Source organism: Oncorhynchus mykiss, chromosome Y (genome assembly GCF_013265735.2).
Source record: "Oncorhynchus mykiss isolate Arlee chromosome Y, USDA_OmykA_1.1, whole genome shotgun sequence".
NCBI lineage: Eukaryota > Metazoa > Chordata > Actinopteri > Salmoniformes > Salmonidae > Oncorhynchus > Oncorhynchus mykiss.
In genome coordinates, this window is record NC_048593.1 from 44,082,629 (window position 1) to 44,095,946 (window position 13,318).

The 13,318-nt window shown below is 46.1% G+C and overlaps 1 protein-coding gene across 6 annotated transcripts in view; it reads right to left on the minus strand.

The window, feature by feature from the left end:
* cadm2a (cell adhesion molecule 2a) overlaps nt 1–13,318 on the minus strand; it is a 766,219-nt gene that overhangs the window by 268,000 nt on the left and 484,901 nt on the right. For all 6 annotated transcript variants that reach the window (XM_036967529.1, XM_036967531.1, XM_036967528.1 and 3 more), the window contains one exon: nt 3,398–3,547. In XM_036967529.1, coding sequence (XP_036823424.1) covers nt 3,398–3,547 — 150 coding nt within the window. The remainder of the gene's footprint in view (nt 1–3,397; nt 3,548–13,318) is intronic.

Consider the following 13,318-nt stretch of genomic DNA (forward strand, 5'->3'; position numbering starts at 1 on the left):
ATCTTAACCCTAGAGCATACAATGACATTCTAGACGATTCTGTGCTTCCAACTTTATGGCAAATGTGGTTTGTAGAAAAAGGTGTGTAAGAACTTGGCTGGCCTGCACAGAGCCCTGACCTCAACCCCATCGAACACCTTTGAGAGCATTTGGAATGCCGAGTGCGAGCCAGGACTAATTGCCTTAACATCAATGCCTGACCTCACTAATGCTCTTACGGCTGAAAGGAAGAAAATCCCAGCAGCAATGTTCCAACATCTAGTGGAGAGCCTTCCCAGAAGAGTGGAGGCAGTTATAGCAGCAATGTTCCAACATCTAGTGGAAAGCCTTCCCAGAAGAGTGGAGGCAGTTATAGCAGCAATGTTCCAACATCTAGTGGAAAGCCTTCCCAGAAGAGTGGAGGCTGTTATAGCAGCAAAGGGGGGACACACTCCATATTAATGCCCATGATTTTGGAATGAGATGTTCGATGAGCAGGTGTCCACATACTTTTGGTCATGCAGTGTACTTCGATATGATGATCAATATTTGACCATGAAGCCATTTCCACTGCCATTTCTCACATAATACATTTTACCGACACAAACAGATAATCTAATATTAAAGAAGTCTTCTAATATTCTGAAGTCTCGAGGTATTGCTCGCCTGAGGTAGAGTACCTTATGACAAGCTGTTGACCACGCTTTCTTGATGTCTATAGTATTCTCTCGGGTATGCAGTCTGGTTTCCGCTCAGGTTATGGATGTGTCACTGCAACCTTAAAGGTCCTCAATGATGTCACCATTGCCCTTGATTCTAAGCAATGTTGTGCTGCTATTTTTATTGACTTGGCCAAAGCTTTTGATACGGTAGACCTTTCCATTCTTGTGGGCCGGCTAAGGAGTATTGGTTTCTCTGAGGGGTCTTTGGCCTGGTTTGCTAACTACCTCTCTCAAAGAGTGCAGTGTATGAAGTCAGAAAATCTGCTGTCTCAGCCACTGCCTATCACCAAGGGAGTATCCCAAGGCTCGACCCTAGGCCCCACGCTCTTCTCAATTTACATCAACAACATAGCTCAGGCATTTATATGCAGATGATACAGTCTTATACTCAGCTGGCCCCAACCCGGGTTTTTGTGTTAAACGCTCTACAACAAAGCTTTCTTAGCGTCCAACAAGCTTTCTCTACCCTTAACCTTGTTCTGAACACCTCCAAAACAAAGGTCATGTGGTTTGGTAAGGAGAATGCCCCTCTCCCCACCGGTGTGATTACTATCTCTGAGGGTTTAGAGCTTGAGGTAGTCACCTCATACAAGTACTTGGGAGTATGGCTAGACGGTACACTGTCCTTCTCTCAGCACATATCAAAGCTGCATGCTAAAGTTAAATCTAGACTTGGTTTCCTCTATCGTAATCGCTCCTCTTTCACCCCAAACTAACCCTGATTCAGATGACCATCCTACCCATGCTAGATTACGGAGACGTAATTTATAGATCGTCAGGTAAGGGTGCTCTCGAGCGGCTAGATGTTCTTTACCATTTGGCCATCAGATTTGCCACCAATGCTCCTCATAGGACACATCACTGCACTCTGTACTCCTCTGTAAACTGGTCATCTCTGTATACCCAACGCAAGACCCACTGGTTGATGCTTATTTATAAAACCCTGTTAGGCCTCCCTCCCCCCTATCTGAGAAATCTACTGCAGCCCTCATCCTCCACATACAAACATCCGTTCTGCCAGTCACATTCTGTTAAAGGTCCACAAAGCACACACATTCCTGGGTCGTTCGTCTTTTCAGTGCTCTGCAGCTAGCGACTGGAACGAGCTGCAACAAACACTCAAACTGTTGTTGTCTCTACCTTCTTGCCCTTGGTGCTGTTGTCTGTTCCCAATAATGCTTGTACCATGTTTTGTGCTCCTACCATGTTGTGTTGCTACCATGTTGTTGTTATGTTGTGTTGCTACCATGCTGTATTGTCATGTGTTGCTGCCATGCTCTGTTGTTGTCTTAGGTCTCTCTTCATGTAGTGTTGTGTTGTCTCTCTTGTCGTGATGTGTTTTGTCCTATATTGATATTATTATTTACTTATATACAGTTGAAGACAGAAGTTTACATACACTTAGGTTGGAGTCATTAAAACTCATTTTTCAACCACTCCACACATTTCTTGTTAACAAACTGTAGTTTTGGCAAGTCGGTTAGGACATCTACTTTGTGCAAAATCACACAAGTAATTTTCCAACAATTGTTTACAGACAGATTATTTCACTTATAATTCACTGTATCACAATTCCAGTGGGTGAGAAGTTTACATACACTAAGTTGACTGTGCCTTTAAACAGCTTGGAAAATTCCAGAAAATCATGTCATAGCTTTAGAAGCTTCTGATAGGCTAATTGACATCATTTGAGTCAATTGGAGGTGGACCTGTGGATGTATTTCAAGGCCTAACTTCAAACTCAGTGCCTCTTTGCTTGACATCATGGGAAATCAGCAAAGACCTCTGAAAAAAAATGGTAGATCTCCACAAGTCTGGTTCATCTATTCCAAACGCCTGAAGGTACCACTTTCATCTGTACAAACAATAGTACGCAAGTATAAACACCATGGGACCACGCAGCCGTCATACCGCTCAGAAAGGAGACGCGTTCTGTCTCCTAGAGATGAACGTACTTTTGTGGGAAAAGTGCAACTCAGTCCCAGAACAACAGCAAAGGACCTTGTGAAGATGCTGGAAGAAACAGGTGGATACTCTATATCCACAGTAAAACAAGTCCTATGTCGACATAACCTGAAAGGCCGCTCAGCAAGGAAGAAGCCACTGCTCCAAAACCACCATAAAAAAAGCCAGACTGCGGTTTGCAACTGGTACCAGAACCATCTGTATATAGCCTCGTTATGTTATTTTATTGTGTTACTTGTTATTATTTTTTTACTATTGTTTATTTGGTAAATATTTTCTTAACTCTTCTTGACCTGCATTGTTGGTTAAGGGCTAGTAAGTAAGCATTTCACCAGAAAAGGTCTACTACACCTGTTGTATTCGGCACATGTGACGAATAAAGTTTTGATTTGATTTGAAAAGATCCCAACATGTCCAACGAACAGATCATCTGTTGGCATTTTTCACATTTTGAACGAAACCTCCTATTTCCAATCACAATTGGTAATAATATTCTTTTTCTATACGGTTTGACTTTACTCGCATAAAAACTGTGGATGGAAATGTGGATAGTGTCTCACTAGGATAAACGTTGATTTTTGACTGAGCATCGCGGGTTCAATCCCATTTCTTGGTACTCGTTTAAAAAAAAAAGAAAAATATTGCGAAGAAGAAGGCATATAGTGACGTCTTGGGGACCTGGACAAACGTGGAATATTGCAGTCTATCTTTAGTGATCTCGTTGCTCTTACCTTTCTTGTCTCCGAAGAACAGTGTCTGCTGTGCAGGGTTAGACCACTGGAGGGAAGTTTGGTCGTTGTACTCTACCCTGCAAGTCATGTTGGCTGTCCCCCCCTCTGTTACCGTCTGATTCTGGACCAAGGGTTGCTGCCCTGACGACCCTGGGGAGAGAGGGGAGAGAAGACAGGGAGAGAAAGGAGTTAAAATGACAAAACATCATTTGCAGCGTAAGAGTCATTGGGTTTAGTATGGGTAAACATTCTTGCTATCAGAAGACAAACGCAGTTCTTCCAATCTAAGAGAGATGGTTGTAGTTTTGTGCCAGCATCAAACCTTTTCAACGTTGAAGTTTCGATTTCCAAATACAGCATGTGTAGACCGTATACCCTGTGATTGCATAGAATGCTTCTATTCCTCTATACTGTAGCCTACATGGTTTAGTGTTCTACATGGTTTAGTGTTCTACGTGGTTTAGTGTTCTACGCTGTTTAGTGTTCTACATGGTTAGTGTTCTACGTGGTTTAGTGTTCTACGTGGTTTAGTGTTCTACATGGTTAGTGTTCTACGTGGTTTAGTGTTCTACGTGGTTTAGTGTTCTACGTGGTTTAGTGTTCTACGCTGTTTAGTGTTCTACATGGTTAGTGTTCTACATGTTTAGTGTTCTACTTGGTTTAGTGTTCTACACCAACATGGTTTAGTGTTCTACATGGTTTAGTGTTCTACACCAACATGGTTTAGTGTTCTACATGGTTAGGTGTTCTACATGGTTTAGTGTTCTACACCAACATGGTTTAGTGTTCTACATGGTTTAGTGTTCTACATGGTTTAGTGATCTACATGGTTTAGTGTTCTACACCAACATGGTTTAGTGTTCTATATGGTTTAGTGTTCTATATGGACATGGTTTAGTGTTCTACATTGTTTAGTGTTCTATATGGTTTAGTGTTCTACATGGTTTAGTGTTCTATATGGTTTAGTGTTCTACATGGTTTAGTGTTCTACATGGCTTAGTGTTCTACATGGTTTAGTGTTCTACATGGTTTAGTGTTCTACACCAACATGGTTTAGTGTTCTACATGGTTTAGTGTTCTATATGGACATGGTTTAGTGTTCTACATGGTTTAGTGTTCTATATGGACACTGTTTAGTGTTCTACATGGTTTAGTGTTCTACATGGTTTAGTGTTCTACATGGTTTAGTGTTCTATATGGACATGGTTTAGTGTTCTACATGGTTTAGTCATGTTCATGGTTTACTGTTAAATGTTGTCATGTGTCTTGTGTACCATTCATCAAATTCCCTCTCAGGAAATACACACGACGTTCCCTCTCAGGAAATACAACACGACGTTCCCTCTCAGGAAATACAACATGACGTTCCCTCTCAGGAAATACAACACGACGTTCCCTCTCAGGAAATACAACACGACGTTCCCTGTCAGGAATTACAACACAACGTTCCCTCTCAGGAAATACAACACGACGTTCCCTCTCAGGAAATACAACACGACGTTCCCTCTCAGGAAATACAGCACGACGTTCCCTCTCAGGAAATACAACACGACGTTCCCTCTCAGGAAATACAACACGACGTTCCCTCTCAGGAAATACAACACGACGTTCCCTCTCAGGAAATACAACACGACGTTCCCTCTCAGGAAATACAACACGACATTCCCTCTCAGGAAATACAACACAACGTTCCCTCTCAGGAAATACAACACGACGTTCCCTCTCAGGAAATACAACATAACGTTCCCTGTCAGGAAATACAACACGACGTTCCCTCTCAGGAAATACAACACGACGTTCCCTCTCAGGAAATACAGCACGACGTTCCCTCTCAGGAAATACAACACGACGTTCCCTCTCAGGAAATACAACACGACGTTCCCTCTCAGGAAATACAACACGACGTTCCCTCTCAGGAAATACAACATGGAGTTGACATTATAGCGGTAGAGGGTCGTTGGCATTCCACTGAGCGAAGCGTTCTTTGTGATATGAGGACACAAACATGTGAAACATCAGTCCCATTTCCTGCAAATAGAACAAAGCAGAGGAGATACGTTGGATGGAGCCTACTCTCCAGGAAGGAGGCTGAAAGGCCTAATTACTAGCCCAAGATTGAGCTCCCCTCTGGGGGGTAAATTAGCTCCTCTACGGGCCTCTCTAACTAAGAACCACCACTAAAGTCTCAGGATAAATCGCGGCTTAATGCTCACACACACAGGGAGGGAGGGGGACGGAGAGCGAGGGGGAGGGAGAGGGATGGGGTGGGAGAGGGAGGGAGGGAGAGAGATGGACAGGGAGGGAGGGAAGGAAGGGGAAGAGAGAGAGGGAGAGATGGACAAGGAGGAAGGGGAGAGAGAGAGAGAGAGAGAGGGAGAGGGAGGGACGGGGAGGGAGGGAGGAAGAAAGAGATAAAAACAAACAAACTTTGTTGGCCCAATAGTTGTACATAATTTACAATGCAAACTTTATTTAAAATACAAACTTTATTTCATTTAACCTAGAAAGTTAGAACCAAACCCCTCTCCTCGTCCACTGCACATAGACCAGCCTCCACCTGCACAGCAGTGATTCTATGGCTGATCAGTAGAGCTGACCCCGGTGTGGACACCCCTGCAGCCTCCCCCTCAGTCTGGCCGTCTCAGCCCACCCCCTCAGTCTGGCCGTCTCAGCCCACCCCCTCAGTCTGGCCGCCTCAGCCCTCTCCCTCAGTCTGGCCGTCTCAGCCCTCTCCTTCAGCCTGGCCGTCTCAGCCCTCTCCCTCAGTCTGGCCGTCTCAGCCCTCTCCCTCAGTCTGGCCGCCTCAGCCCACCCCCTCAGTCTGGCCGTCTCAGCCCTCTCCCTCAGTCTGGCCGCCTCAGCCCTCTCCCTCAGTCTGGCCGTCTCAGCCCTCTCCCTCAGCCTGGCCGTCTCAGCCCTCTCCCTCAGTCTGGCCGTCTGAGCCCTCTCCCTCAGTCTGGCCGCCTCAGCCCACCCCCTCAGTCTGGCCGTCTCAGCCCACCCCCTCAGTCTGGCCGTCTCAGCCCACCCCCTCAGCCTGCCGTCTCAGCCCACCCCCTCAGCCTGCCGTCTCAGCCCACCACCTCAGTCTGGCCGTCTCAGCCCACCCCCTCAGCCTGGCCGCCTCAGCCCGCCGCCTCAGCCCACCCCCTCAGTCTGGCCGTCTCAGCCCACCCCCTCAGTCTGGCCGTCTCAGCCCACCCCCTCAGCCTGGCCGCCTCAGCCCGCCGCCTCAGCCCACCCCCTCAGTCTGGCCGTCTCAGCCCACCCCCTCAGCCTGGCCGCCTCAGCCCGCCGCCTCAGCCCACCCCCTCAGTCTAGCCGTCTCAGCCCACTCCCTCAGTCTGGCCGTCTCAGCCCACCCCCTCAGTCTGGCCGTCTCAGCCCACCCCCTCAGCCTGGCCGCCTCAGCCCACCCCCTCAGCCTGGCCGCCTCAGCCCACCCCCTCAGCCTGGCCGCCTCAGCATACCCCCACAATTTCACCATAACAGAAGCCCAGAGTACAGTAGCTTGATCCATGATCTAAACCCACTACCCAGGCTAAACATCACCCTGTGTGTCTGTAACAACACTGGGAACATCACCCTGTGTGTCTGTAATTACACTGGGCACATCACCCCGAGTGTCTGTAATTACACTGGGCACATCACCCCGTGTGTCTGTAATTACACTGGGTACATCACCCTGTGTGTCTGTAATTACACTGGGCACATCGCCCTGAGTGTCTGTAATTACACTGGGCACATCACCCTGTGTGTCTGTAATTACACTGGGTACATCACCCTGTGTGTCTGTAATTACACTGGGCACATCACCCTGAGTGTCTGTAATTACACTGGGCACATCACCCTGGGTGTCGGTAATTACACTTGGCACATCACCCTGTGTGTCTGTAATTACACTGGGTACATCACCCTGTGTGTCTGTAATTACACTGGGCACATGCCCCTGTGTGTCTGTAATTACACTGGGAACATCACCCTGTGTGTCTGTAATTACACTGGGCACATCACCCTGAGTGTCTGTAATTACACTGGGCACATCACCCTGGGTGTCGGTAATTACACTTGGCACATCACCCTGAGTGTCTGTAACAACACTGGGCACATCACCCTGTGTGTCTGTAATTACACTGGGCACATCACCCTGGGTGTCTGTAATTACACTTGGCACATCACCCTGCGTGTCTGTATTTACACTGGGCACATCATTCTCCACTGTCTGTGAGACAGGCGTATCAACCTCATAGTCAGCTGCTCTTTGTAATCACTGCCGGGAGTTCAGCCACTTTCACGACGCCCCTGAGCTCCCTGCCACGGCAACCTGCCACGGCAACCTGGCTACATTAACAATCCTCAACATTAACATCAACCGTATGAATCTTGCAATTCCCATGTTTAGGGTTGAGTCTGGTCCTCAGCTGTGGAGACAGACAGAGGGATCCATCATGTGCCCCACTCACCCCGCTCCCTGTATGTGCATGCCTACTGCTTTACCCCCCCCCCCCCCACAATCAAAACACTTCAGACTACCCATGGTCGCATTAAAACCCTGTAGGCTTTCTCCTCATACCTCACCTGATACGAAATAACCTAATGTTTTTGTTGTTGTCGGTCAGTCTAAAAAAAACAAAACATGAAAACCTGCCTTATTAAGTGGTAAAGTGTTACAACAGTTTTTTTACATTAGAGTAATAACTCTCTCTTTGGGATGGCGAATTTCCGGTTAAGGTGTGAGCTCTCGCATCAGGTCGCCATCGCACATGAACGGTGGTGGCACATTGAATATGTTCGAGAAGCAGTGGAAAGATTTTCATAGCCAATAGATCCTCCACTGTCACATTTTGATTCTGACATACACCTGAAACCGTGACGGAGATACAAGGAAGTCCACTTTTCCTTTTTATTTTTATCATCTTCTTCATAGCTCCAGAAAGCCAGCGCCATCATCCAGGCAGATCGCTCAAGATTGACTTCGAAAACGGACGTCCACGTCCTGAGGACATCGGAGAAATGCCTTGAAAACTGCCCACCAGGGGCGCAACAATGAGCGCTATGTTGCCATTAAGTAGGCTTGGGTTTTGCTAGGGCAAAATCGTATGACTACAAATCCAAAGGTCACTTGTTCAATCCTAGTGGCAAACACTCATTTATTGTTTTTCAACCTATCCCAAACCTTAACCATTAACTTCAAGATCCCACCATACAGATATCCCTCTGCCATTTCCTGGTTGATAAACTTCCAGTAGTTTGCCTAATTTAAAAAAAACAAACCAGTATGGAGTATAGAATCGTTGCAACATCTAAACTGTTCTGAAATATATTTTCTATAACCACAAATTATGTATTTTCTGATGTTTTGAAGCTGCTGAACAAAACCGAAAGTAAAAGACAAAAAAAAATTAAGAATGGAAAGCATAGAAATAGCACACCTAGAACAGATATACCTCTTTTTAAAACTTTATTTCAATGAGAACGACAGATCTATTCCACACATTTCTATGTGAATTTGGTCAGGTCGCTCCCAACAAAGTTACATGTTGTAGTTTTAACCTTCCGGGACGAATCCCTTAAAATAACGTTTTCACCCTATCCAAGACCTTAACCCTCAACTTCGGGATTTGACGTTTGGAGAAACGGAACGACGTCAAGCAGGAGTCGTCGACCCAGGGTGTCAAAAACACTTTGAAATGTGACGTTTGGAGAAACATGGATAAACCGCGAGATCTTGTTCCCATCATCACCACCACCACCATCATTAATCCTGTCACTACCATCCAACTAGGCTTCCATCAGAATAGATACCTTCACTACCATCCAACTAGGCTTCCGTCAGAATAGATACCTTCACTATCATCCAACTAGGCTTCCGTCAGAATAGATACCTTCACTACCATCCAACTAGGCTTCCGTCAGACTAGATACCTTCACTACCATCCAACTAGGCTTCCGTCAGACTAGATACCTTCACTACCATCCAACTAGGCTTCCATCAGAATAGATACCTTCACTACCATCCAACTAGGCTTCCGTTAGAATAGATACCTTCACTACCATCCAACTAGGCTTCCGTCAGAATAGATACCTTCACTACCATCCAACTAGGCTTCCGTCAGAATAGATACCTTCACTACCATCCAACTAGGCTTCCGTCAGAATAGATACCTTCACTACCATCCAACTAGGCTTCCGTCAGAATAGATACCTTCACTACCATCCAACTAGGCTTCCGTCAGAATAGATACCTTCACTACCATCCAACTAGGCTTCCGTCAGAATAGATACCTTCACTACCATCCAACTAGGCTTCCGTCAGAATAGATACCTTCACTACCATCCAACTAGGCTTCCGTCAGAATAGATACCTTCACTACCATCCAACTAGGCTTCCGTCAGAATAGATACCTTCACTACCATCCAACTAGGCTTCCGTCAGAATAGATACCTTCACTACCATCCAACTAGGCTTCCGTCAGAATAGATACCTTCACTACCATCCAACTAGGCTTCCGTCAGAATAGATACCTTCACTATCATCCAACTAGGCTTCCATCAGAATAGATACCTTCACTACCATCCAACTAGGCTTCCGTCAGAATAGATACCTTCACTACCATCCAACTAGGCTTCCGTCAGAATAGATACCTTCACTACCATCCAACTAGGCTTCCGTCAGAATAGATACCTTCACTACCATCCAACTAGGCTTCCGTCAGAATAGATACCTTCACTACCATCCAACTAGGCTTCCGTCAGAATAGATACCTTCACTACCATCCAACTAGGCTTCCATCAGAATAGATACCTTCACTACCATCCAACTAGGCTTCCGTCAGAATAGATACCTTCACTACCATCCAACTAGGCTTCCATCAGAATAGATACCTTTCCCCCCCCAAAAAAAAAATAAATTCAGCGAGCTAACCATTATCTTATCGATAATTTTCTTATTTTGTCTGCATACTACAATTCAGCGTTTAGCTGCGAATGAGTACAAGACAAGACAGCCTAACCGTGAATACAATCCTTGATATTTGGGACACAGCCACAGTGCTCCAATCTAAACCATCTTATTTTAAATGGACAACGTTGTTTTCTATCCAAACCATTCTTCAGAGAACGTTCTCAAGGGTCAGTGTTCGTTCTAATAAAGCTTTAGCTCATTCAATTTCAATTTCCACTGACCTTTTCCCAACAAACGAGGAACACCAACTTTACATCTCGTTAACCAACCATGCAACAACAATGACACAAATGGCAGTATTCATCTACATGATTGCACTACCTGGTGGGAGCATTTTGGACTCTATACACAACTAAAGACAGCCTGAGATACTGTATAATAGTCTATAGCATATGATGGAAACTTACTTGGTGTGATAAAAATAATCACAGACAGACAAGACAAGACAAGACAAGACCGAGTCCTGATTTTCCATAAATCTTGGTTGGAATATCCCTAACCCAGAATCCTGCAACCATGATTTCTAGAAAACCTGGGTATTTAGAAAAAGTTACTGGTATTTTGCAACCCTAAACGTACTGTATCCCAAACATTTTAGTACGTTAGCATCTGTAATTATTTAGTCCTTTACCCTCCCCCTCTGATCTTTACCCTCCCATGTCAGAGCTCTGATCTCCACCCTCCCACGTCAGAGCTCTGGTCTCCACCCTCCCACGTCAGAGCTCTGATCTCTACCCTCCCACGTCAGAGCTCTGATCTCTACCGTCCCACGTCAGAGCTCTGATCTCTACCCTCCCACGTCAGAGCTCTGATCTCTACCCTCCCACGTCAGAGCTCTGATCTTTACCCTCCCACGTCAGAGCTCTGATCTTTACCCTCCCACGTCAGAGCTCTGATCTTTACCCTCCCACATCAGAGCCGTGATTACGCCAAGACAAGAACCCTCTGTTCCCTCTGAGTATATACTTTCCAGGGCTGAAGTGTATATGTTTTTAGGACTGGCCTGTACACTTCTGAGTGAAGTGTGCTTGTAGGAGGGTCCTTAGCCAAACAATCTTCTGCAATCAGCATAACCACACAAACACTACAACACACTCACCATCTTAATGAACACTCACTTGAATGCAATTCATATCTGGTTTCAGCTACAGGCTTTCTGCAGTGCCATGTCGGAAACTAAAGTCAATTTCCAGGGAAATATCCTGCTGCTCCAACAAAGTATAAATCTAACACTGATATAGGATTATGGCGTGACCCAAATACAACCACTGCTGTTCCTGTTGATTTACAACCCGTATGTCCTGTTGATTTACAACCCATTAGTCCTGTTGATGTACAACCCATTAGTCCTGTTGATGTACAACCCATTAGTCCTGTTGATGTACAACCCATTAGTCCTGTTGATGTACAACCCATTAGTCCTGTTGATGTACAACCCATTAGTCCTGTTGATTTACAACCCATTAGTCCTGTTGATGTACAACTCATTAGTCCTGTTGATGTACAACCCATTAGTCCTGTTGATTTACAACCCGTATGTCCTGTTGATTTACAACCCATTAGTCCTGTTGATGTACAACCCATTAGTCCTGTTGATTTACAACCCATTAGTCCTGTTGATTTACAACCCATTAGTCCTGTTGATGTACAACCCATTAGTCCTGTTGATGTACAACCCGTATGTCCTGTTGATTGAATCATTTTCACTTCCTAGTGCCCTGTTTTTGACGAGTGCAAATAAGTCTCTGGTCAAAAGTAGTGTACTAAATAGGGAATAGGGTGCCATAGGGCTCTGGTCTAAAGTAGTGCACTAAATAGGGAACAGGACTCTGGTCTAAAGTAGTGCACTATATAGGGAATAGGGTTCTATCGGGCTCTGGTCTAAAGTAGTGCACTATATAGGGAATAGGGTTCTATAGGGCTCTGGTCTAAAGTAGTGCACTAAATAGGGAATAGGGTCCTGGTCTAAAGTAGTGTACTATATAGGGAATAGGGTGCCATTTGTTACGCGCCAACATGTTTTACACCAGGTACCCAGGCCTACAAGCCGAAGCCAGAAATAACTATATAAATAATTTTTTATTGTGATTATTTTTGACAGTGGATTTAGGCTAGCTTAGCTGAGGCCTGAACCTGCAGTCACACAGACCGACGAGTAGAGATCACTTCCATTGAGTCACATGGGAAGTTAAGAGAAATTACCATTTACGATGTGCTTTGTCTCACTCTTCTCTCTTCCCTCCTCTCTTCCCCCCTCTCTTCCTTCCTCTCTTCCCTCCTCTCTTCCCTCCTCTCTTCCCTCCTCTCTTCCCCCCTCTCTTCCTTCCTCTCTTCCCTCCTCTCTTCCCCCTCTCTTCCCTCCTCTCTTCCCTCCTCTCTTCCCCCTCTCTTCCCTCCTCTCTACGTTCACCTGCGTAAGATGCAGCTATTTGACCGTGAAGTCTATGTATGAAACAGGGATGAGCCAATTTTACAGTTGAGACACCCAGACTGAGGGAGGTGAAGTGGAGAGAGAGAGAGAGAGAGAGAGAGAGGGGGGGAGGAGGGGGGGGGGGTAGAGAAGGAGGGGGGTGGGGGTAGAGAAGGAGGAGGGTGCAGGGAGAGACTGAGGGAGGTGAAGTGGAGAGAGAGAGGGGGATGAGGGGGGGGTAGAGAAGGAGGAGGGTGCAGGGAGAAACTGAGGGAGGTGAAGTGGAGAGAGAGAGAGGGAGGAGGGTGGGAGTAGAGAAGGAGGAGGGTGCAGGGAGAGAGAGGGAGGTGAAGTGGAGAGAGAGAGGGAGGAGGGTGGGGGTAGAGAAGGAGGAGGGTGCAGGGAGAGATGGAGGGAGTTGAAGTGGAGAGAGAGAGAGGGAGGAGGGTGGGAGTAGAGAAGGAGGAGGGTGCAGGGAGAGAGAGGGAGGTGAAGTGGAGAGAGAGAGGGAGGAGGGTGGGAGTAGAGAAGGAGGAGGGTGCAGGGA